The 24,360-nt window shown below is 34.4% G+C and overlaps 1 protein-coding gene across 3 annotated transcripts in view; it reads left to right on the forward strand.

The window, feature by feature from the left end:
* Window positions 1–23,574, forward strand: part of GLMN (glomulin, FKBP associated protein) — a 51,535-nt gene extending 27,961 nt beyond the window's left edge. For 2 of the 3 annotated variants that reach the window (XM_059082446.2, XM_067042604.1), the window contains exons 9-19: window positions 1,092–1,145; window positions 2,788–2,818; window positions 2,924–3,013; window positions 3,931–3,972; window positions 4,069–4,142; window positions 5,343–5,427; window positions 8,274–8,380; window positions 9,351–9,414; window positions 22,230–22,341; window positions 23,144–23,226; window positions 23,336–23,574. In XM_059082446.2, coding sequence (XP_058938429.1) covers window positions 1,092–1,145; window positions 2,788–2,818; window positions 2,924–3,013; window positions 3,931–3,972; window positions 4,069–4,142; window positions 5,343–5,427; window positions 8,274–8,380; window positions 9,351–9,414; window positions 22,230–22,341; window positions 23,144–23,226; window positions 23,336–23,446 — 853 coding nt within the window. In that variant the 3' untranslated portion in view covers window positions 23,447–23,574. The remainder of the gene's footprint in view (window positions 1–1,091; window positions 1,146–2,787; window positions 2,819–2,923; window positions 3,014–3,930; window positions 3,973–4,068; window positions 4,143–5,342; window positions 5,428–8,273; window positions 8,381–9,350; window positions 9,415–22,229; window positions 22,342–23,143; window positions 23,227–23,335) is intronic. The other variant, XR_010842253.1, reaches the window with a different exon arrangement.
* The last annotated feature ends 786 nt before the right edge of the window (window positions 23,575–24,360 follow it).

Here is a 24,360-nt window from a genome sequence, read left to right on the forward strand (position 1 = left end):
TGTTATAATGAGCTTGACCTTGTGTTTCATTTCCCATAAAGTTTAATCAAAACTTTAAAAAATAAATATATATTTCTATAATGTAACACCTTTTAGACTTTAAGGTCCATGATAATAAGGATTGTGTATTTGTGTTGCAGGCCTTGGGTGTATTTGTGTAATTTGTATATTTAGGTATGAATATACCTGGAGATATAGTTGTATGTAAATATAGCAATAATAGCTACCACTTGCATGTTTACCATGTATTAAACACTATAACAGCTTTGTATACATTATCTAATCTTTATAATAACCCTTCTAAATAGAGCACTATCTCATTTTACAGATGAAAGTAACTAGCTTAGACAAGTTACGATACATACCACCCAAGATCATACGACTAGTTAGTAGGATAGGTGGAATTCAAACATAGTTCTGTCTGACCCCAGAGCATATACCCTTAATCACACTCTACCACCAAAATGACTTAGGTATGTATATTAGTTTGCTAGAGCTGCCATAACAAAGTACCACAAACTGTGGATAGCTTAAAATAACAGAAATTTATTATCTTATCATTCTAGAGGTTAGAAGTCTGAGGTCAAGGTGTGGTCAGGATTGGTTCCTTCTGAGGGCTGTGAAGGAGAATCTGTTCCATGCTTCTTTCCTAGCTTCTGGTGGTTTACTGGCATTCCTTGACGTTCCTTGGCTTGTAGATGCATCACTCCAGTCTCTGCCTTCATGTTCATATAGAATTCTCCCTGTGTGCTTGTCTCTGTCCACATTTCCCTTTTTTATAAGGATACCAGTCATATTGGATTAAGACTCATATTAATGACCTCAGTTTATCCTGATTACCTCTGTAAAGATCCTGTCCCCAGGGTGGGGGGGTTCCTGCTCTGTCCCTGCCCATCACTATCCCAACTTTTTAAAAAAGAGAGACTTTTTCTTCAAATAAGGTCATATGCTGAGGTACTGGCAGTTAGGACTCCAGCATATCTTTTTTGAGGGGACACAGTTCAACCCATAACAGTATTTATGTATGTAAAACTTCTAAAAGTGCATGTGTATGTGTGTGTGTTAATATATACATTTTTTTTCTATTTTAGCCCATCATACCTTTTGCAGTTTAATATGGGGCATATTGAAGTCCTTTTACAAAGGTAAGATCATTTAGATGGCATCTCAGAATTAAATAGTAATGTTAAAATAGTCCTTGTCAAGATCAGGGGAGACTACTTTCTCTTTGCCGGACCCTAGTTAATTAATTATTTTATAAAATAGTGAAGCGGATATTCACAGCAGAGATAGAAATGAACCAAAGAGGTTTTTACAACAAAATCTCTTATTTTAGGGGCTTCCCTAGTGGTGCAGTGGTTGAGAATCCGCCTGCCGATGCAGGGGACACGGGTTCGTGCCCCGGTCCGGGAAGATCCCACATGCCGCAGAGTGGCTAGGCCCGTAAGCCATGGCCACTGAGCCTGTGCTCCGCAACAGGAGAGGCCACAACAGTGAGAGGCCCGCGTAACGCAAAAAAAAAAAAAAAAAAAAAAAAAAAAAAAAAAAAAAAAAAATCTCTTGTTTTAAACTAAAGATAATTTTAAAATATTGTCTTTTAAGGAGGTTTCCAGTCATCTGCTTCTAAGGTTTCTGTGCGTATTTCAGAAGTTGATAAATTAAACCACCTCTATCCCACTGCAGCCTCGACCGATCTAAGGAGGGGTGGTCAATAAAAGAAGTTCATCCTTGGTTTTGCTTCATGGACACAATCTGTGAACTGCATCAAAAGGAAGTGTCTTAACTCCACCTTTTATAACTTAGATTATTGATAGTGATATTATTCAATAGCTTTTCTCATTTGAGGCACAAATAAGAAGGAAGACTTTCTCTTTAAAAAAAAAAATTACCAAGTAACAGGTATGCATAGTTTTCCCAGACAGATATTTAAGAATTTTGCAGAACTCTATATGCTTTGTTTTATTTTTCTATAACATGTTTAAATTATCTCTTGAGATCAGTCAGGGCCTTTCAGTACTATCCTCTAAGAATACTAGTGACAGTTTATTAATCCCATCTCTTCCCAGGTGAAGGAAGATTTGTAACATGGCATATGTCCAAAGCCTCGGCCTACAAGGCAGGAATTTCCAAGGGTCTCCTGGCACAAGTAGTTATTAACTCTGTAAATTTACTGCATATGTCTTAATGATTTTACATTTTTACTTAGCTTCTGTTATAGTCATAAAATGAGAATATGTATTGATTTCAATCTTAAGTTCTATAGTCTTAAGATTTCCAAACTGTTTAGTCATTGAGCCAAAAAACATAACATTTTTAATTCCTTGTATGGTTAGAATAAGAACCTGGAGCCTGAGATAATATTTTTTGCCACAGATCTTAAATATTTAGTTAACAATGATTGTAAAACTTGATAATCACAAATAGAAAGCACTAATTTATGTGTATATATATATATATATATATATATGTAAAGAATTGAGAAGATTTTACTGATTAATCGATTAGAATACTTAGTATTATATCAGGTATAATTGATTTCTTAGCACTTGCTGTTGAAGATCTACTGATCTGATACCAGGAAATAAGCCCTGAGTGGGCTGCTTTTGGTTAGATTTGGATATCAGTAGCCAAATCAAAAGACAGATCAAAGGTGGGTTAAGAATTTCTCCTTAATATGTATTTTTTAAGTATTTAAATTTCAATTTTTGCTTTATTTTTCCTAAAATGAGGAATAATTCTAAAGCAGTTTAGAAAACCATGTTGATAAATTTTAATATTCTCTTCCAGAACAGAGGAGTCTGTTTTCTCCAAAGGATTGGTAAGATTTGTTTGCACCCATTATAACTTAAATACATAGTCATGTTAGCAGATACAGCTGTTGACTTTACCATATATGTATCTCTGCATATATTTTCATTTGTAGGATCTGTTGGAGAATGGTTTACTGAGAATAGAGGACAACAGTCTACTTCACCAGTACTTAGAAATCAAGAGTTTTCTTACTGTACCTCAGGTAAGTAAAGTATGTATTCTAATCTTGAATAAAGCGCCTTTCCTATTCTGAACTTAAGTAAAGGTCTTTTCATACTCCTCTCCCACTTTCTTCTCCATATCCTTTGAAAACTGTAGTGCCTTGCTGTCCAATAGAACTTTTAGTGATGATAAAATTGCCCTATTATCTGTGCCATACAGTTTGAAAGCCACTAGTCACATTGAACACTTGAGATGTTCACTTGAAATGTGGAACGGAATTCTAAATTTTGTTTAATTTAAATTAATTTAAACTTAAATAGCTATATGTGGCTATTGGCTACTATAGTTGACAGTATAGCATCTAGTGGAAAAATATAACTTGCATCCTCAACACTTTGGTTCTGTAGAAACCCTGGAAAATGAAGCTCCTTTACTTCTATCATAACTCAAGTCCTCAGGACTCCATCAAGGCGTGTATAACTCATTACTACAAAGACATTTTTTTTTCCCTCCTGTGATTTATTTTACCTGTTTATTAGTTACACTGTTTGTTAGTTATCATAGCCAAATAGGTCTTAGATGTCAATGTAGAAAATTGTTTTTCCACTATTTAAATAGAAAAAGACGGCTTTTGTTAGTATAATAAGCCTGATTATTTTAAATTAATGGATTATATTTCTGTATATTCAGTTTCATTTTTTTTGCCACTCTAGACATAATTGAAAATTACTTCTAACTATATACTTTGTAACACCCACTTAATAGCACTTACAAAATGGATTGTACTAAGCTCCCTATAGACAAAACAGTAGAATGAAAGGCTCAGGGAAAAATTTACTTCATCTTTAAATCTCTTACCCTCATTTCTCTGAATTTTTAGTGTCCATTGATAATATAGTTGTTTTTTTGTAGTCAATATAATCTAACGTTTGAATTCAATTTTTTTTTTATTTGCAGGGCTTAGTCAAAATAATGACACTCTGCCCCACTGAGACATTGGTATGTAAATGTCTGGAACTAAATAAGTTGCAGTGAGAAATTTTAATAAATAATTTAATCTTTAGTTTATGTAACAATATTTTTGTTCCATTTTAGAGGAAAAAGGGTTTAGCTATGCTTCAGCTGTATATTAACAAGTTGGATCCACAAGGCAAATATACTTTATTTAGGTATGTATCAATGGTTAATTGCAAAATGTGTGGTTGATTAAAAACCAAATTAATGCCATTGATTATTCTAGGTTACTGTATTTCGGTATGTTTTACATGTAATTCTTCTCTACTTGGAAGCCATATCATAATAAATTCTCTTCTCTTTGATAGGTAGTGAAGGGTTAATCAAAAATTATGGATACATATATAAATATATAATAGTATATATTTCAGTTTCATTGAAATACACTAAACTTAAAATAGACTTAGAAGATTAATCTGAGATTGGTGGGGCTCCTGCTAGAGCTTTACATATGTCAATAATGTCCATTATTCACAGTTGAAATTAATGGCTCTGGAGTTATAACTTTTGACAGGCTATATACACTTTAACAGTGGAGCTTATTAATAGTACTGTTTGAGGAGGAAAAGATTCTAGCAACTCTCTGAGTTGCAAACTTTGTTAAAGGGCCATAAGTAAGTATAGTCTTTGTGGGCCACATAGTCTCTGTTGCAGCTGCTCAACTTTGTAGTGGGGGTAAGTGTGTTCCAATAAAACAAAACAGGCAGTAGGCTGGATTTGGCCTGCAGACCTTAGTTTGTTGATACCTAGGTAATAAAATGAGTTAAAACCAAATTGGGGCAATGTCAGAGTGCTAAGAAGTGTTCTTTGGGATTGGCCAATACTAGCAGTCTTGATTCTGTCTTTTTTTCATTTCTAGTGATAGAGCAGGTTTATGAAACCTCAGTTTAATGCTTATGTCTTATACCAGCTTCCTATTCTGATCTACCTGTATTCCTACCCAAAAATCTCTCCCTTCTTCTTAAGCTCATTACTGAGTTTCCTTTCTTTGCAATTAAGTTAGTCTAACCAGACTAGTCTAACAGGGAATAATTTGGGGAGTTTTTAGGCTATTACACTAGTGACCATCCTTGCCATATTAAATCATTGCAACTATATGCATAAAAAGATTCAAATTTGGTTTAATAGAAATTTCGTGTTGGAAAGACCCAGTTAAAATAGAATTTGCTAGCTAGTGAGGGCAGAAATCATAATAGGTGACTTTGTAATTGGTTGATCACCTTGCTAATTGTCTGCGCTGGTTTTTGTATTCCTAGAAATAGCACATGCCCCATTTGAATTTGTAAAACTTTCATCATCGTTTAATTATAATGCAGTCTAGATAATTTCAAATGTATTGTAATTTTCCTTTAAAGGTGCTTATTGAATACAAGTAATCACTCAGGTGTGGAGGCCTTTATTATTCAAAATATCAAAAATCAAATTGACATGTCATTAAAGGTAAGAGCATAACTAAGGTGTCATTTATCAATTTATTTTGTAGGATATATTTATTCATTTGTGGAATATATTAATGTGGAATTTTGCTCTATGGACGTTATATATCTCTAGTATTAGGGTACAGGCATACCTCAGAGATGGTGTGGGTTTAGTTCCAGACCACCACAATACAGCAAAAATCTCAGTAAAGCGAGTCACACAAACTTTTTGGTTTCCCCAGTGCATATCAAAGTTAATTACACTATATTTTAGTCTGTTAAGTGCAATATTATGTCTAAAAATTCAATGTACTTACCTTAATTTTAAAATACTTTATTTCTAAAAAATGCTAACCATCATCTGAGCTTTCAGTGACTTGTAATCTTTTTGCTGGTGGAGGGTCTTGCCTCAATGTTGATGGCAGCTGACTGATCAAGGCGGTGGTTGCTGAAGGTTGGGGTGCCTGAGGCAATTTCTTAACATAAGACAACAATGAAGATTGCCACACAGATTGACTCTTCCTTTCACGAATGATTTCTCTGTAACATGCAATGCTGTTTGACAGCATTTTACCTACAGTAGAACTTCTTTGAAAATTGGAGCCAATCCTCTCAAACTCTGCGACCGCTGTATCAACTAAGTTTATGTAATATTCTAAATCATTTGTTGTTATTTCAGCAGTCTTCATAGCATCTTCACCAGGAGTCCATTCCGTGTCAAGAAACAATTTTCTTTGCCCGCCCATGAGAAGCAACTCTTCATCCGTTCAGATGTTATCATTGAGATTGCAGCAATTCAGTCACTTCTTCAGGCTCCACTTCTAATTCTAGTTCTCTTGCTATTTCCACCACATTTGTAGTTACTTCCTCCACTGAAGTCTTGAACTCTTCCTAGTCATCTTTGAGGGTTGGAATCAACTCCTGTGAAGGTTGATATTTTGACCTTTTCCCCATGAATCAGGAATGATTCCGGAAGGTTTTCAATTTGCTCTGTGCAAATCCATCAAAAGAATCACTGTCTATGGCAGCTATAGCTTTATGAAATGTATTTCTTAAAGAATAAGACTTTAAAGTTGAAATTGAAATTACTCCTTTTTTCCGTGGGCTGCAGAATGGATACTGTGTTAGCAGGCATGAAGACAACATTAATTTCATTTTACATCTCCATTAGAGCTTTTGGGGGATGAGGTACATTGTCAGTGAGCAGTAGTATTTTGAAAGTAGTCTTTTTTCTGAGCAGTAGGTCTCAACAGTAGGGTTAAGATATTCAGTAAACCATGTTATAAACGTATGTGCGGTCATCAAGGTTTTGCTGTTCCATTTATACAGCAAAGGCAGAGTAGATTTGGCATGATTCTTACAGGCCCTAGAAATTTTTGAATGGTAAAAATTAAGCATTGGCTTCAACTTCAAGCCACCAGCTATATTACTCAGAGTCAGCCTGTCCTTTGAAGCTTTGAAGTCAGGAATTTTCTCCTCTAGCTGTGAAAGCCTAGATGGCATCTTGTTTCAGTGTAAGACTGTTTTCATCTACATTGAAAATCTTTTGGTTAGTATAGCTACCTTCATTAATTACTTTAGCTAGATTTTCTGGATAACTTACTGCAGCTTCTATGTCAGCACTTGCTACTTCACCTTGCACTTTTATGTTCTGGAGATGGCTACTTTCCTTAAATCTCATGAACCAACCTCTGCTAGCTTCAAACTTTTCTTCTGCAGCTTTCTCACCTCTCTTAGCCTTCATAAAATTGAAGAGTTAGGACCTTGCTCTGGATTACGTTTTGGCTTAAGAGAATGTTGTGGCTGGTTTGATCTTCTATCCAGACCACTAAAACTGTCTCCATATCAGCAATAAGGCTGTTTCAACTTTCTTATCATTCATGTGTTCCCTGGAGCAGCACTTTTAATTTCCTTCAAGAACTTTTCCTTTGCCTTCACAACTTGGCTTAACTGTTTGGCACAAGAGGCCTGTCTTGGCCTTTGACATTCTTCCTCACTAAGCTTAATCATTTCTAGCTTTTGATTTAAAATGAGACATATATGACTCTTCCTTTCACTTGAATACTTTGTAGGGTTATTAATTGGCCTAATTTCAATATTGTGTCTCAGGGAATAGGGAGGCCCAAGGAGAAGGAGAGAGATGGGGGAATGGCCAGTCATTGGAGCAGTTGGAACACACACACACACAGCACGTTTTGATTAAGTTCATCGTCTTATGTGAGCGTGGTTCCTGGTGCCCCAAAGGAGTTAATGATTGTAATATCAGAGATCACTGATCACAGATCACCATGACAAATATATATTAATGAAAGTTTGAAAATTTTGAGAATTATCAAAATGTGACACAGGTGTGAAGTGAGTAGTAAATGCTGTTGGAAAAATGGTGCTGATAGAGTTGCTTGACACAGAGTTGCCATAAACCTTCAATATGTAAAAAATGCAGTAAAGGGAAGTGCAGTAAAATGAGGTATGCCTGTATATTTTTTTCTCCATTTCTACTCTTTTTTAAAAACCTGGATTTTGAAATTTGTTAACTATAGATTTAAATTGTATTAATTTTTTTAAACTGATAATATGACTTTTTTGTTTTGCTGTATACTTGTGAAACGTTAATGGAAACTGAAGTCTATTTGTGAATACTCAGTAATTCCATATAGAGAACAGAGAAAGAGTATACCAGTGCTTTCAAACTAGCAGGGTTTGTTCTAGGTGTCCAGAAACAGTGAATGAAAGAATGGAAATTAAAGTTAAAAATACATATTTTAAACGTGTAATAGCTTATTTTTGTAGTATCAAGGTATTAAAAAACCACATATATCTAACAACCTATTATTTAAAGCCTTTCTCAATTTTTCTTTTGCTTCCCAGAGAACATATAACAAATGGTTTACAGGACCGCAGCTGATTTCCCTTCTAGATTTGGTACTTTTTCTCCCAGAGGGTGCCGAAACAGATCTACTGCAAAACTCAGATAGGTGAGGTGACTATTACTAAGGTTCACATAGTAAGTTCAGAATAAAATGTGAAACCCCTGCTTTGGGAACCTAAACTAAAATAAAACGTATTTTCCTGTGATTTTATAATCAATGGTTAGTTCATCAAATTACATAAAGATTTTCACATTTAAGTAATTAGATATTATATAAAAAATTCTTCTTTCCAGAACTATGACTAACAGTATGATTTTGTACCTTTTTATTTTGTTTTTTTTTTGTGGTACGCGGGCCTCTCACTGCTGTGGCCTCTCCGTTGCGGAGCACAGGCTCCGGACGCGCAGGCCCAACGGCCACGGCTCACTAGCCCAGGTGCTCCGCGGCATGCGGGATCCTCCCGGACCAGGGCACGAACCCGTGTCCCCTGCATCGGCAGGCGGACTCTCAATCACTGCGCCACCAGGGAAGCCCCTGATTTTGTACCTTTGATGTACCTAGCTCATAGAGATTTGGGACTATAGCACTGGTGACTAAACACTAAGAATTTCGTGTATATAACTTATAAAAGGCTTATACATTTGGATTTTATTGTTTTATTTCCAGAACAAACATCAACTTTTTTCATATACAACGTGTAATTTTACTTTCAGTATACTCGAATGAACGTTGAGAAATGGTTGTAAGCATTTTTAAAAGGAATCTTAAAATTCAGGAAACAAAAGACAGTACTCTCGAACATTAAAGATAACAAGTCTCCCTTGGGGGAAAAACGAATAGTAATTTTCACAATTATATTTTGTGAATTTGGAGAACAAAAGTAATACGTTATGTTAAGGGGGTGAGATGTGTGATAAGATATTTTAAAGGGAGAAGTTTCTAATGGCAAACATAATTGTAGAAATATACCCAAGGTTTTAACTTATTTTTAAGTTATATTTTAACTTATTCATTGAAGTTGTTGATTATATGAAACTGTACTGTATGTAACAAATTATATATTTTTAATTAACAGGATAATGGCTTCATTAAACTTACTGAGGTATTTGGTTATCAAAGATAATGAAAATGACAATCAAGTAAGTGAATTTTTTGAAAAAGAAACTTATTCAAATGCATAAGGAGCATTTTGTATTTTCTTATCAATACCTACTTAAGCCATAATTAATATTTACCCAGCTGTAAAGCTCCGATAAGTGCCAACAATTATTCTTTCAACTTGAAGTTAATTCCCAGGAGCACTTAACCACCCCACATCCAGCTTTCCCTTTTCTTTTCCTGTTGTACCTCTGCTCTCTTGCTATAAACATTGCTTAACCTTGTTAGGTAGATAAGTTGCAGCTCCTAACTTAATTAACCTTTTGAAACTCAACATATATTTGCGTATCTTGTTTATTAACCTCCACCTATCGCTCATGATTTAAGTCTGAGCTATATAAAATAAAATTATCTGATCATTTGATATCCCCTCATCAGAAATGACAAATTGAAGCATTTTCAGCACTAAAGCCATTAACAGCACCTTTTGAATAATGTGTAGGCAGTTGAAATTTTTTGAAATAGTGCACCATTAGAGGTATTCAATAAGTAGAAAACTATTTGAGGGAGATTTGTCATACAGTAAAATTACACTTGCTTTTTATCTTCTCTCTTTCTACCTACTCTATTCTTTTTTTTTTTTTGGCTGCATTTGGTCTTCGTTGCTGTGCTTGGGCTTTCTCTAATTGCGGAGAGTGGGGGCTACTCTTCATTGTGGCAAGTAGGCTTCTCATTGCAGTGGCTTCTCTTGTTGCGGAGCACAGGCTCTAGGTGCTCGGGCTTCAGTAGTTGTGGCTTTGGGGCTCTAGAGCGCAGGCTCAGTAGTTGCGGCACGCGGGCTCAGTAGTTGTGGCTCTTGGGCTCTAGAGCGCAGGCTCAGTAGTTGTGGCACACGGGCTTAGTTGCTGTGCGGCATGTGGGCTCTTCCCTGGAACAGGGTTCGAACCCGTGTCCCCTGCATTGGCATGCAGATTCTTAACCACTGTGCCACCAGGGAAGTCCCTACCTACTCTATTCTAATAGTTGCTTTCTGTATATGTGTCATCTTATTAACTGTAACTACCTGAATTACATGCGTGATTAAACTTTTTAGAAAGTAATAAATGAAATGCAAGTAATTGTTTTTTTTTTTTTTTTTTTTTTTTTGTGGTACGCTGGCCTCTCACTGTTGTGGCTTCTCCTATTGTGGAGCACAGGCTCTGGACACGCAGGCTTAGCAGCCATGGCTCACGGGCCTAGCCGCTCCGTGGCATGTGGGATCTTCCCGGGCTGGGGCACGAACCTGTGTCCCCTGCATCGGCAGGTGGACTCTCAACCACTGCGCCACCAGGGAAGCCCAAGTAATTGATTTTTTTTTTTTTTTTTTTTTTCTGTGGTACGCGGGCCTCTCACTGCTGTGGCCTCTCCGTTGCGGAGCACAGGCTCCGGACGCGCAGGCTCAGCGGCCATGGCTCACGGGCCCAGCCGCTCCGCGGCACATGGGATCCTCCCGAACCGGGGCACGAACCCGCGTCCCCTGAATCGGCAGGAGGACTCTCAACCACTGCGCCACCACGGAAGCCCCGAAGTAATTGATTTTTATATATGAATGCCAGAGGGTTTTTTTTTTCTTTTTTAATTTAAGTAAATCATAATTTGGGATCAAAAGTTTATGGAAAAAGTAGTAGTTTCCTTCCCTCAAACATAAAGCCAAGTTGAAAAAATTTTACAGCGATCACTGATTTACCCACCACCAGCATTCTACCGTTAACATTTTACTCTGCTTTTATCACTTATCCATCTCTCCACCCTCTATCCATCCATTAGTCTCTTATTTTTTGTTGCATTTCAAGGTAAACTGCAAACATCAGCATACTTTACCATATATATTTCAGCATGTATATCATTAGGAAGAGTTAAATATTTATCTATAGTTTTTCTTTGAGTTAAAGTTTACATAAAGTGAAATGCCCAAATTGTACATTCACTGAGGTTTAACAAATGCTTAGATCTGTTATCCAAATATAGAACATTACTATCATCACAATAAGTTCCCTTTTTTCCTCCCAGTTAATTCTGACATCATCATTCCACACCCATCCCTAGCCCCTGCCAGTGGCAGCTCTATTCTGGCCAGGTGCTATCATTTATTCTTCACTATGCTATAAGTGCTCTTTAGTTTTTATTTTTCATAGACAGTGTTAGCACAGGAAGGATCTTTAACTTGCACAAGGGCATACTAAGTGGCAGAAATAGCTATGACCCCAGGCAGTGACCAGAACCTTTGAATCACAAACTAAATCCTGACTCCTTTTTTGTGATAAAAAGAGAAAGATAACAAGTAAATTCAGTGGCAGTGGAATCCCTGAGGCTTCAGGAAGATGTCCTTAGAGTATGGTATGAGTTGTTACTTTCATCAGGATGAGGCCATACCTAGAAATGATCTGATTTGCCTGACAGGACGAAAAAGAATCTTTTTGATTAAGATTGAGCACAGGGGCAGCAAACAGGCCTCTGCCTAGAGAGGGAAGGCAAAGCAGTTTTAGCATTGTGCAATGTCTACTATGATATCCACAGATAATGCCTCACATTTATTTGGCTTGAACATTGTACAGTGAAGAAAAGGATATAACCAGCTTATAAGATTGCTTTCTTATTTAAAATTTTTTCTTAGGGAATAAATTTTCCATAGTATTGCCATACAAGTTACTGTAAGAATTATACCAAGGAAATTGGCCAAAAAATCAGTCCAAGATGGCAACCTAACATCTTTGAGGCAGCTTGTTTATTATGGAAGCATTTCTTCCAAGTGCAGTCACAGTAAGTCATGTATATAAATGAGAGGCAAATCTGTCTGCTGTGGTTAATCAAAAAATAAGCGCCTTCTGAGTTTTAGAAATTGTGATTAAAGGAGAAACAAAATGATACTCTAGTGATGCTGAATTGTGGGTAGTTTTATTCAAAAGGATTCCTACCAGTACCTATTTTTGAGCAGTTAAGTGTGCTGAGGTGGTAACTAGTCAGATGAAAAGCTGAAAAGCAATCAGAAAGGTGTATAGAAAAATTAAATAAGAACAGAATCATTAAAATACAAAAAAAAAGTGATTCATAATTGAATAATAATCCACTTCTTTCCCTGCTATATTGGGTTACTGTCAACTGACTTATTCTTTTCATAAATCATTCCCCTCCTTACTTTACTATTTCATGTCTCTTTATCTCTTTGCATAAGTTGAAGGCACTTTCTCCCGCACTTCAGTTTGACATAACTTCTTGGACCTTGAACCTCCATCTATCTGTACTGGTAAAACCAACTTAATTTTTAGACCTAGTGTTCCCTACTATTTGGTAGGTATCTTTAAGTAAGTGTTAATTGTTTAATTATAGTAATTTATTCTAATACATAGCCCATAATAATTTATCCCTCACCTTCTGTCCCATCTACTCATATCCTTTCCTGTCTACCTGCTTACCTATTCTTTTCCTAAATAATTTGTGATTGTAATATGTAGAATAGGAGCAGGGTCAAGGGAAGCAAAAAAAGATTGTAAAGGCCAGAATCATGTATCAAGAATTTTTAAAAATTGAATTATGTAATGTATGCATATATGCTTTTCATTTAGGAAAACACAACAAATATCTGGCATACAAACACATACTTATAGTCCTATATAATCCACATTTTAGGTTCTCATTTAAATTGTTTCTTTCTCCAAGATTAAAACGTATCCCTTGTGTGTTATTTGCAGATCCAAGTGACTGAAGGTTATGCACATTCCTTAATATTACAAGTGATAGAAGTTCTACGATATTACTTCATAAATAAGAAGTGATACACAAATTAGAAAAGGGAAAACTGGGTCTTATTCATTTCCTTCTTTTTATTTCTTCATTATCATGGTTGACTGTGTCCTTTGCAAGGTCCCTGTATGTTCTGGCAATAAATTTCACTGTGATATAAAACTGCCTTCTCTCTTTTGTGAGACAGGCTGCAGTGAAATTTGAAATGTATAGTTAAGCTCTAGAACTGAAAAGATCTCAGAACTACTCCACCAGTGAGTTACTTGGGTATAAAATTTTAAAGTAAGCATTTATGAACATTTCAAATTTTTATCCTTAGTACTATTTTTTAACATCTTATTACTTTCTAGACACTGAAGATAAAACAAATGTTAAGATGATTTTCTTTGTAGTGTTTTTTTTAAAGATCTATTAGTCTTACTGTAGGAGAGAGAAAATATTCTTATTTCCATAGCTTCTTCACTCCTACGTGCTTCTAAAAATATTACTGTTGTTCGTCACATGAAAAATTTGTGGAATTATGCTGAAAAGAATGTGCACAAATTTTCTTTAGCCTAATTTTGGCACATTTTATTACCTTATTATAGGTTTTAGATTATGGGCTGTGTATTAAACTATTGCCATTAAGAACAACTAAAGTCTTAATAAAGACCTCCTAGTGTTACACTGTCCAATAGGCAGTAGCCACATGTGACTATTTAAATTTTAATTTTTTAAAATTTTTAATTAAAAATTCAGTTCCTTCTTGGCATTGGACAGGGCCATTCTAGATTACTGTTTCTCAGCATATGATCCTAATCAAAATCAGCTGGGTATCTTATATATAATTTGATTTGTAAAAATTCCTGATACATACTTGTTTAGATTGATTTTTAAAATGCATGAAGACATAATATGTTAATTAAAAAGGAAGTATAAATACAGCACAGATTGAAAAACAGGAAGAAAATTACATGAAAATATACCAGTAAATTTGGAAACTTCAATAAAATGGAATTTGTTAGAAAATATAATCTAACAAAACTGCCACAATCTACTAAGAGAAATCACAAGGTCAGATAATTTTTACCATAATTTCAAGAAACAGATACTCAAGTCTTATATAAAATGTTCAAAAGACTAGAAAAAGAATAGTTGTGCTTAATGTTATGCATCTGTTTAGTAAGATATGACCTTAATACCAAAACAGACTAGGATAGTATGCTGAAGTAAAGTTACAGGCTCATCTCACTTATGAATATAGATACTAATATTTCCAAACCAGATCTAGCAAAAAAAAATTTTTTTAAGTCATTGGACTAAGTTGGTTTTATTCCAGTAATGCAAGGTAATGTAATTCATAGGTTAAAGTAGAGGAAATACATAGTTACAGGAAAAAATAAAGCATTTGATACATTTAATACATAATCGTGATAAAAATTCTTAGTCAACCAGAAAATATTTTTATTATAATTGCAACAAAAATATGAGATGCTTAGGAAAACATGTAAAAATATGTGTAAAACTTCTTGAGGAAAATTATAATACTTTATAGAGAGATATAAAAATAGATTTAAGTAGAGATTTGAATATGTATGTGGATGGAAAGATTTTGTATCTTAAAGTTGTCAGTTCTTCTCAAATTAATCTAAAAATTCAGTATAATTCAAAATACCCATTAGTTTTTTAAAATGGAATCTGATGATTGTAAGTTTCATATGGAACAGTTAAGGGCCGAGAATAGCCACAGCAACTTTGAGGAGCAAGGTGTGTGGACAGGAACTTGCAAGATATCATAATTTATTATAAAGCCACAGTCGTTTAGAGTAGTATTGCCATGGGACTGGATAGATTGACTAGTAGAAAACAGTAGAGAACCTAAAAATAGATATCTGTGGAAAATATATATAATAGATATATATGATGCTGCTGCTAATGGTAGCTTATATTTATTAAGAACCATTTGCCAAGTTGTGCTTTAAGCACGTATTAACTCATTTAATCCTGTGCAAGGTAAGTATTACTTTTTTCTTCATTTTACTGATGAGGAAATTGAGGCGTAGTGAGGGTAAGTAGAACTTGCTCAAAGTCACATAGCTAGTGAAGGAGCCAGTTTTTGGACTTGGGCAATCTCCAAGAGCTAACATTCTTAATTACACCATTGCACTGAACTTCCTGTCTGAAATGGAGATGCCATTACAAATTGGAAAGGAAGAATAGGACTCTTCAATAGATGATGCTGGGTAATTTGTCATATGTATGGGGAAGGGGGGATTAGATGCCTATTTCACATATACAAAACAAAATTCCAAACAGACTTAACATTGAAAAGACACTTAGAAATTTTTAGAACACATTATAAGAGAAGATCTGTATGACCTAAGGGTTTCTTAAGTAAAAAAGCACCAACCACAAAAAAGTAGATTGATAAACCTAATAACATTGAAACTAAAACCTAAAGAAAAGAAAATGTGTACAAACTGAAAAAGCCACAAAAAGAGAAAAAAAAAGTCTTCCTTTCTCCATCCAATAGTTAGTATTGAAAAAATAACTACAAAGCAAGAAGAAAAAGACCACAAATCAGCAAAATAGGTAAAGGATACACATATTGTAAGGCAGCTCACAGAAGAGGAAACCCAAATGGCCAATAACCACAAGACAAGATTCCCAGTATCACTAGTGTTTATGGAAGTGTAACTTAAAACTGCAGTAAGATACCACTGCACACCCATCAAAATGGTGAATGTTAAAAAAGGTGGGTAGCATAGGTTAGGATCCAGCACAGTGATGAAACAAAGTGGATAATCCTTTTTGGGCAATTTGGCATTATCCAGTGGAGTTGAAGAATAAATACTCTTAACTCAGCAACTTCTCTCTAAGCTATATAATTAGAGCAGTGTTCTTCAAACTGCTGGTCATAACCAAGCATATTAGAGAGTCATTAAATCATTTTAGTGGTTCAGACTGGCGATTTTTACAAAATGAAATAGAATATAATTGAAACATCAGGTTGCTTGCACAGATTCTTAGTAACAGTTATGGATATTGCAGCAAATTTTGTGGTCAGTTGCAAAGAACAGTGTTTGAAAGTGGAGGGGATATGACAGATTGGCTAGGAATAAGATGCATGTTGCTTACCAATATCTCTTATGTATTTAGTGGTCAGTTAGCAGAAAGGCTATGATACTGTACAGTTTAACTTTATAGTAACATATAACATAGTATGTAGTTAATTGGGAAATAAATTGTACCTGCTGTCAGTAAAATTGTGAAGTTTTACAAGCAAATTATTTTAATCTGTATTTTCAGAATGAACTTTTATTGAGGGAGATATATTTTTTTTCAAATTCATGACAATAACAAAAATAAGTGAAAAATACAGAAACATGTTCACATTCAACTGTATCTGAAATTGTAAAGAGTGACAATATTCAAAAAAGTATTGACTCTATAATTAGTAAACTTAGCCTTAATTTGAGCCACATTCTAAAAAGAAAGAAAATGAGTGTAAGACTTTAAAGCTAAGACTATTTAAGATAGTTTCATCAAAAGTAAATACCCAATGAAAATGATAGTCTAAAGTATAATTTTTCTTGCAAATGAAAGCTTAATACCTTCAAAATTAGAGACAGCTAGAAACAACATGCTGAACTTGTGAATGAGGCCCCTTAATGTTTTGAAAGATGAAAAGTTACCAACATTCTTTTAGTCTCCATAGAGGTAGAAAAGAAACCTTATTATCAGTGTATATAATTGCATATTATTTGGCAAATGAGAAAATGGCTCATTTGGACCTGGAAAGATTATTTTCCCAACATATACAGTGTTTAATTGTCTAGATTTATTTAGAAGTATGTTTTAATGGTAACTTGATGTTTTATCAAATCTGTATTGCAAAACGTATGCAAAGGTTATGATGCTTCTTGATGAGACTTATAAATTGTGCAACACTTAAATTGATATCTGGTATTTGCAAAACAATATGATGTTGTATTGTTTCAGCTCAACCTTACACACACCTAAAGATTACCTACATTTACTGAATTGGAAACACACTGCGGGTCATTAAAACTTAAAGTAGAAAATTTTTTACAGGAATGACAAGTAACAGAGCAGAACTATGGGCAATTATCTTTTTAAATAGTCAGAAGCACTACCAAAGTTGTTTGAAGTCAGTGTATTTTATTTTGGAAAGCTTTGGTATCCAAGGAAATCCCTCTGGATATTATAAATATCTTGTGAAAGTGGTGAAAATTGTTAATTTTTAAGGTTCACTGATTAACCAAACTCTTGAAACTTTTTTCAGTGATTAGAGCTAAGCATGACCACTGCATCATATCAAAATTCATTTATTGTTCCTATGGAAAGTTCTATGTAGGGCATAAGAACTCAGGAATAATATTCATGTTTTTCTAGTTGGAAAGCAATCTTATGTGGAAGATATTTTCAAAAATAATATTGAGTGGCAAAATTGACATTATGTGTCTGATTTTCTGGCATGCCTAAGAAATGAAATCTGAAACTGCAGGAAGACACGATTATATATTTCAGTATGTTAAACTTATCTATCGGTTGCAGAAGACATTACTGTTATAGAAGGAAGGCTTAAATGTAATTGCTTTAACTAGTATATGTTTCTGACATTACTGAATAGAATTTATTAATGAATTCAGTCTGAATATAAAGTTAGATATATTGTTACATCTCATTTCTCTGTTGTAAACTTTTAATCATTACTTTCTAAAGGAGAAATTTAAAACATTCAAGAAAAATGTTTGTTAAAAGATACATTTCCTTTTAAAAATCCTGAATCAGTAGTTAGGTTAAACCTGTTGGCTGAAGAGAATTAGTGAAGCTTAGTTCTTCATTTACACCAAAGAATGAATATAAGATTAAATTTATCATTTTGGGAATAAGATTTCAAATAATTTCTATTACTAAGTAAGAGTGAAAGAAAATTTTTTCAACTTAGACCAACTTTTTTTAAAGGAAACTTTTTCCTGTATTCTGGATATAAGTCCTTTATTAGGTATGGTTTTTGTAAATATTTTCTTCTAGTCTGTGGCGTGTATTTTCATTATCTTAATAGAATTTTTCAAAGAGCAGAAATTTTAAATTCTGATGAAGTCCAGCATATCAGTTTTGATCTTTTAAATGATTTATGCTTTTTTGGGTTCTAAGAAATCTTTGCTTAACCTAAGGTCACAAATTTTCTAATAGAAGTTTTATAGTTTTAGATTTTATATTTATGATCCACTTCAAGTAAATTTTTTATATGGTGAAGAACTATGGTTTAAGGTTTTGTTTCAACTCCAGCTCTATTTGTTGAAAAGGCTGTACTTAACTTGAATTGTCTTGGCACCTTTGTCAAAAATCAGTCTCTCATATAAGTATGGGTATACTTTTGTATTCTGTTCTGTTCCATTGACCTATGTCTCTTCTTTCACCAGTACCACACTATCTTGATTACTGTAGCTTTATAGTTAAGTCTTACACTCAAGTATTGTGAGTCTGCCAACTTTTTTCTTTAAAAAAATGTTTGGCTGTTCTAGATCCTTTGCTTCTCCATATGAATTTTAGAATAATTTTGTCTGTTTCTACCTGTAGAGGAAAAACATTCCGGTGTTTCTGCTGTACTCTCAGTACTTCACTTCATTTTTTACACTTCTGGTCACCAAATGTGTAGCGATTTTCCCATAGCGAGCAATTTTTTTTGACACCAAGTAGATGTCTTACAATTCAGTCCCCTTCTGACACTCTACCTGGAGATAGCATCAGATTACACAGGCTAAGGGCTCAGTCCCACAACATTAGCCCCCTTCCGGTACGAATCATAAGTCCAGGTATCGATCTGTGCTGCTGACAGACTGGCTATCAGTCAGAGGTTCCCACGACCCCTTCCTCAGGTTCGATTAATTTGCTAAAGCTGTTCACAGAACTTCAAGAAAACATTTTACTTACTAGATTACCGGTTTATTATAGAAGGATGTAATTCAGGAACAGCCAGATGGAAGAGATGCATGGACAAGGTATGAGGGAAGGGGTGCTGAGTTTTCATGCCCTCTCCTGAACTACTGTCCCAGCAGCTCTACGTGTTCACCAACCCAGAAGCTCTCTGAACCCCATCCTTCTGAGTTTTTATGGAAGCTTCAATACATAGGCATGATTGATTAAATCACTGGCCATTGGTGATTGAGCTCAGTCTCCAGCCCCTCTCTCCTACCAGGAGTTTGTGGTGAGAGGAGCTGAAAGTTGGAACCCTCTAATCACATGGTTGATTCCTCTGGCAACCAGCCCCCATTCTTATTAGGGGCTTTCCAAAAGTCATATTCATGGCTGAAAGGGCTTGTTATAAATAACAAAAGACAGTTTTACTGTTCTTCACTTAGGAAATTCAAGAGTTTTAGGAACTCTTTGCCAGGAACAGGATGGAGACCGAATATTTGCTATAAATCACAATATCACTCTATTATGAAGAGCTACACAGTAGTGATTCCATTTATATGACATTCTGGAAAAGGCAAAAATTATATAAACAAAAATCAGACCAGTGATTCTCTGGGGGTGGGGGAAGAAAACTGACTACGAAGGGGCACAAGGGAACTTCTGGGGTCATGAAACTATAGTGGTGGTGGTTATACAACTATATATCTTTGTCAAAACTCAGAACTGTACAGCTAAAAAATGTTTATTTTACTGTATGTAAATGATACCTCAATACACCTGACATTAAAAAATAATATATAAAAAGGAAAGGACCAGGCTATATTTGATGTTATAAATAGAAAGGACATTCTGTGAAACTTTTGTTTCAACTATATAAATAAATGTGATTTGTGATGTAAATTATATTTCTTACTGTGGGCCATGGTTAAAATATTTTGAAAGATGCTACCCTAGAAAAACTTTTATTCCATGTGAATAGGAAAACATATGCAGCAATTTCAGTGAGCATTGTTTTAAGTACTAAAAAAACTAGTAACAGGATAAAAGGTATAGTATAATGGGATGCCTATATACCAATTAAAATGAAAGAATTAGAACTATAACACAAATAACCCTCAAAAACATAGGATTGAACAAAAGGGAGCTAATGCAGGATATGTACACTGTGATATCATTTGTATAAGTTTTAAACATGCAAAATTGTGATATATTGTATAAATTAAGAATGCTAAAACCTCAAGTTTTAGAAAATGTTACATAGCTTAGTTAATGGCTTTCTCTTGGATAAAGAGAACTTCAACCATATCTAATGTATTTTGTAAAGTAAATATGGTAGGATGTTTACATTTGACAAAGCTAGGTATGAGTAAAAAGGTGTTTTCTCTATATTCTTTATGTCTGAATGTGTTTTTATCTGTAGAGGGTCATCAGTAACCTCTGTAGCCTTGAAAGCCATCCGTGATATTGGCCAGTAGTAGTGGGTTCTACTTTTCAGCTTAGAGGTAAAGGGAAACAAGGTTTTAAAAAGTGGGGGCGGGATAGAGAAAGGTAAAGAAAACGCTGGTGAGAGAGGGAGGAACATAAGAGAAATGAGAGCAGTGGGTGCATGTGGTAGAGTAACATGCTTGACATCCTGTGTGACTACTGGTTGAAGTTTTTGCTGTACTAATGCGTAACCCATGTTTCCATGTGAGGACAAGAAAACTTACAATTTCAATGGAAGTTTAAAAACATTAAAAAATGTTTTTTAAAGTATACAATTAAAACAGGTTCATTGTTTAAAAGTCAGGATAAATAAGCAAAAAGAAAAGTAATAATCAAAATCTCACCATTTATTTTTGACATTATAGTGTATGCCCTTTTAGGCTTTATACCAGCAAATCTGTACATACTTCTTTTTTAAAAAAGATCATATTATACGAGTCATGCTGTAACCTTTTTTCCACTCACCAATATGTATTGAAGAACACTATTTTAACGGCTGTGTAGTTTTCCATTGTGTGGATATACCACAATTTACCCTGCTCCTGTTGTGAAAAATTGTCATTACTTACAATTTTTCACTACTTAAACATATTTTTATAAACATCTCTTCAGTGGAATCATTATAACATACATATTTAATTCTTCCCCAAGTTAAGTTCATAGATTGAGTGAAAAAGTATGCATATTTTTTAGGTTTTGGATTCTTGATAGTTCCTCTCAAGAACTCCACTTTTCCTAGCAATATAGGAATAATGAGAAAGGACAGATTTAAATTAAAAGAATGTATGTGACAGTGAAATTATAAATTATTCAACACAGACATGTGTAGATTTTATTTTGGAGGGCTATATATGTTAAATGTTATATACTACCTGGATCAAAATAAGTTCATTACAATATAGATTTTCATGTGATCCAGTTCTAGTTAAGGATAACTGGATTCCTAAGTTTCCCTTTTTTGCCTAAGATACTTTCCTTTGTAATAAGTACCTGGAAACTTAGCAATACCAATGAATTTTCTTTGTCTTCCTTCCTTTCTTTTTTTTTTAAAATTAAGACTTTATGATTCCCTTCCTTTAGTACTATAGGAGGAAATGCTCTTGGAATAAAAACCTCTAATACAAATGACAGAATAACCCTAAGCTGTCCTAGGTAGGTAAAATCTCCATGTATATTGGTCCCCAAGAAAGTCTGTATCAGCTTTGTGTTAGAAAAGTTTCCATCAATAGAGGAGGAGGAGAATCCCTTGGAACTAGATATGTGACAGGAATATCATTTGAAAGATAAAGAGTTGAAGGGACTTATAAGGTAGAGTCATTGTGGGGATGGTTTATAAGGAAAGATAAATGTCTCAGACCGTGTGGATTATTCTCAAATAATTTTCTCATGGATAAAACTTCTAAGTTACAAATCTCAAAACCAGGAGCTATCCAAATGGCACAGTAATGAGTGTATGAACAAGTTCATTTTTGTTTTCATTGGTATAGATAAAAATAACTAGATGTAGTAATGAATGTATTATTAAACAGTCAACTCTACCTTGAAAGGCAAGGATCATGTCTTACTCATTTCTCTTTCTCCAACTGTCAGCACATGTTTAATACTTGTAGGCAATCAATACATCTTGAACCAAATAACTAATTGTTTCATTAATTCTTCCAAACAGACTGGATTATGGACAGAACTCGAAAAGATTGAGAATAATTTCTTAAAACCACTCCATACAGGTCTTAATATGTCAAAAGCACATTATGAAGCAGAAATTAAAAATAGCCAAGGTTGGTAATGTGAAGTTTCATTTTCAGTTAGGTCTAAAAATTAGTCATATTTTTTTGAACTGTCATTTATATTCAAAATAAAGAGCTTTATCTTGTCCTTGTCTAACTTAGAGCAAACAGGGAACTGTGATAGCTAAGTCATTTTATTTATAATTAAAATGTTTCTTGGCAAATCTATATGCCAGTTAACACTGAAATTGGGTTAACAAAGATTTAAACCAAACTGAAGCATATTCTGTTTTCAAACCTCAAGGTCTGATTAAGAATCTAATTGTATCACAAGTATTTCTGTTTGGATATCATTTTACTTCCTTTAGTATTGTGGGGTCCATCCCCCACTTCACCCTCTACTTAGTTTGTACAAATTATGAAAAAGAATCTTAGATCCAGAATTACTTTTTAAAGTCAGCAATTCTATTATAATAATCTTGTGGTCTTTTCCACTTCACTATGGTGGTATTTCTGTAGGCATTACTAAAAATGGGTCTTTTTTAGTGTGACAGGTATATTTCTGATTTTATATTGAAGAAAAAAGTTTTAAAATTTTCACTCATCCTATACATGCCAAAATACTACTCACCTAAAAAAACATTAATTCACATGTTGCAGAATTTTAATCTTTTTGTTTGTTGATAGCTTGATTTTAGCATCCCTGAGTTATTAAACAATAAGGCTTAATTTATACAAATAACTGGCATTTTTTTAAGTTAGTAAATGATTAAAGTAGCTTATAAATTTATTATTGAAATCTGAGAGTTGTTGTAATGATTAAGTGTGACACAATTTTTTTTTCTCTTAACAGAAGTCCAGAAATCTAAAGATCTTTGTTCTGTAACTGTAGGTAGAGAAGAGATCCCAAATATGCCTCCTGAAATGCAGCTTAAGGTAGATATGAAATTTTCCTAAGCTACATACAGCTGAAGTCTTTTCTCTTTTTTGCTTTGTTTTGCTTTAAAGGCAGCCTTAATAACACTAATTTTTCTTGGCATTGTAGGTCCTACATTCAGCTCTTTTCACATTCGATTTGATTGAAAGTGTTCTGGCTCGAGTAGAAGAACTCATTGAAATAAAAACAAAGTCTATCTCTGAGGAAAATATGGGATAAAGTGAAAGCTCCATCCCCTAAATAAAATCTAGTAATATACTATATTTTCCATTATGTTTATTTAATACCTTTATAAAAGCGTTTCTGTAAAACACACTGATAGAAAATAAATGTAGCTTTTCTCATTTATCCGTTTCAGCAGTGACACATTATGGATCAGTAGTATTGTTTGGTTTTAAAAAGATATCTAAATGGTAAATAATGCCCATGTGTATTTTAAATACTACAAATCAATACAAATCCAATACAAATCAATAATTTTATATTATGACTTCTGTACTGGAATTGCCTTTATTCATTCATACAGTTGTAGTGAGTTTATAAAAATACTGATATACTTTATGTTCCAGTTAGATGCTGTGTTACATTTTAGAACTCCTAGTATCAAATTGGCTATCACACCACTAAGAGCTAAGACAGCTTAGAGAGAAATTTTGACTTTGGACCAGCTGACTACTTCTCTTAATTTCCTTTTTCCCTGCCTCAGGAGTCTTAGGGGGCAGAGTCCTATCACCAGCTCTCCAGCAGTAGTTACAATGTGAAAGCATCTGTGAAGATTAATTTTAGAATTACTGGGTGGCTTGTATTATAAAAAAGTATATATGACTTTTCCTTTACCCTAAGGGGCTAATTAGAAAATGCTGTATATTTATTTGCAATTAAATATTTGTTCATCCAACTTAATTTGTATCATTAAGAAACTGCATCTCAGGGCTTCCCGGATGGCGCAGTGGTTGAGAGTCCGCCTACCGATGCAGGGGACACGGGCTCGTGCCCTGGTCCAGGAAGATCCCATATGCTGTGGAGCAGCTGGGCCCGTGAGCCATGTCCGCTGAGCCTGAGCGTCTGGAGCCTGTGCTCCGCAACGGCAGAAGCCACAACAGTGAGAGGCCCGCATACTGCAAAAAAAAAAA

The sequence above is a fragment of the Kogia breviceps genome, chromosome 1 (genome assembly GCF_026419965.1).
Source record: "Kogia breviceps isolate mKogBre1 chromosome 1, mKogBre1 haplotype 1, whole genome shotgun sequence".
Taxonomy (NCBI): Eukaryota; Metazoa; Chordata; class Mammalia; order Artiodactyla; family Physeteridae; genus Kogia; species Kogia breviceps.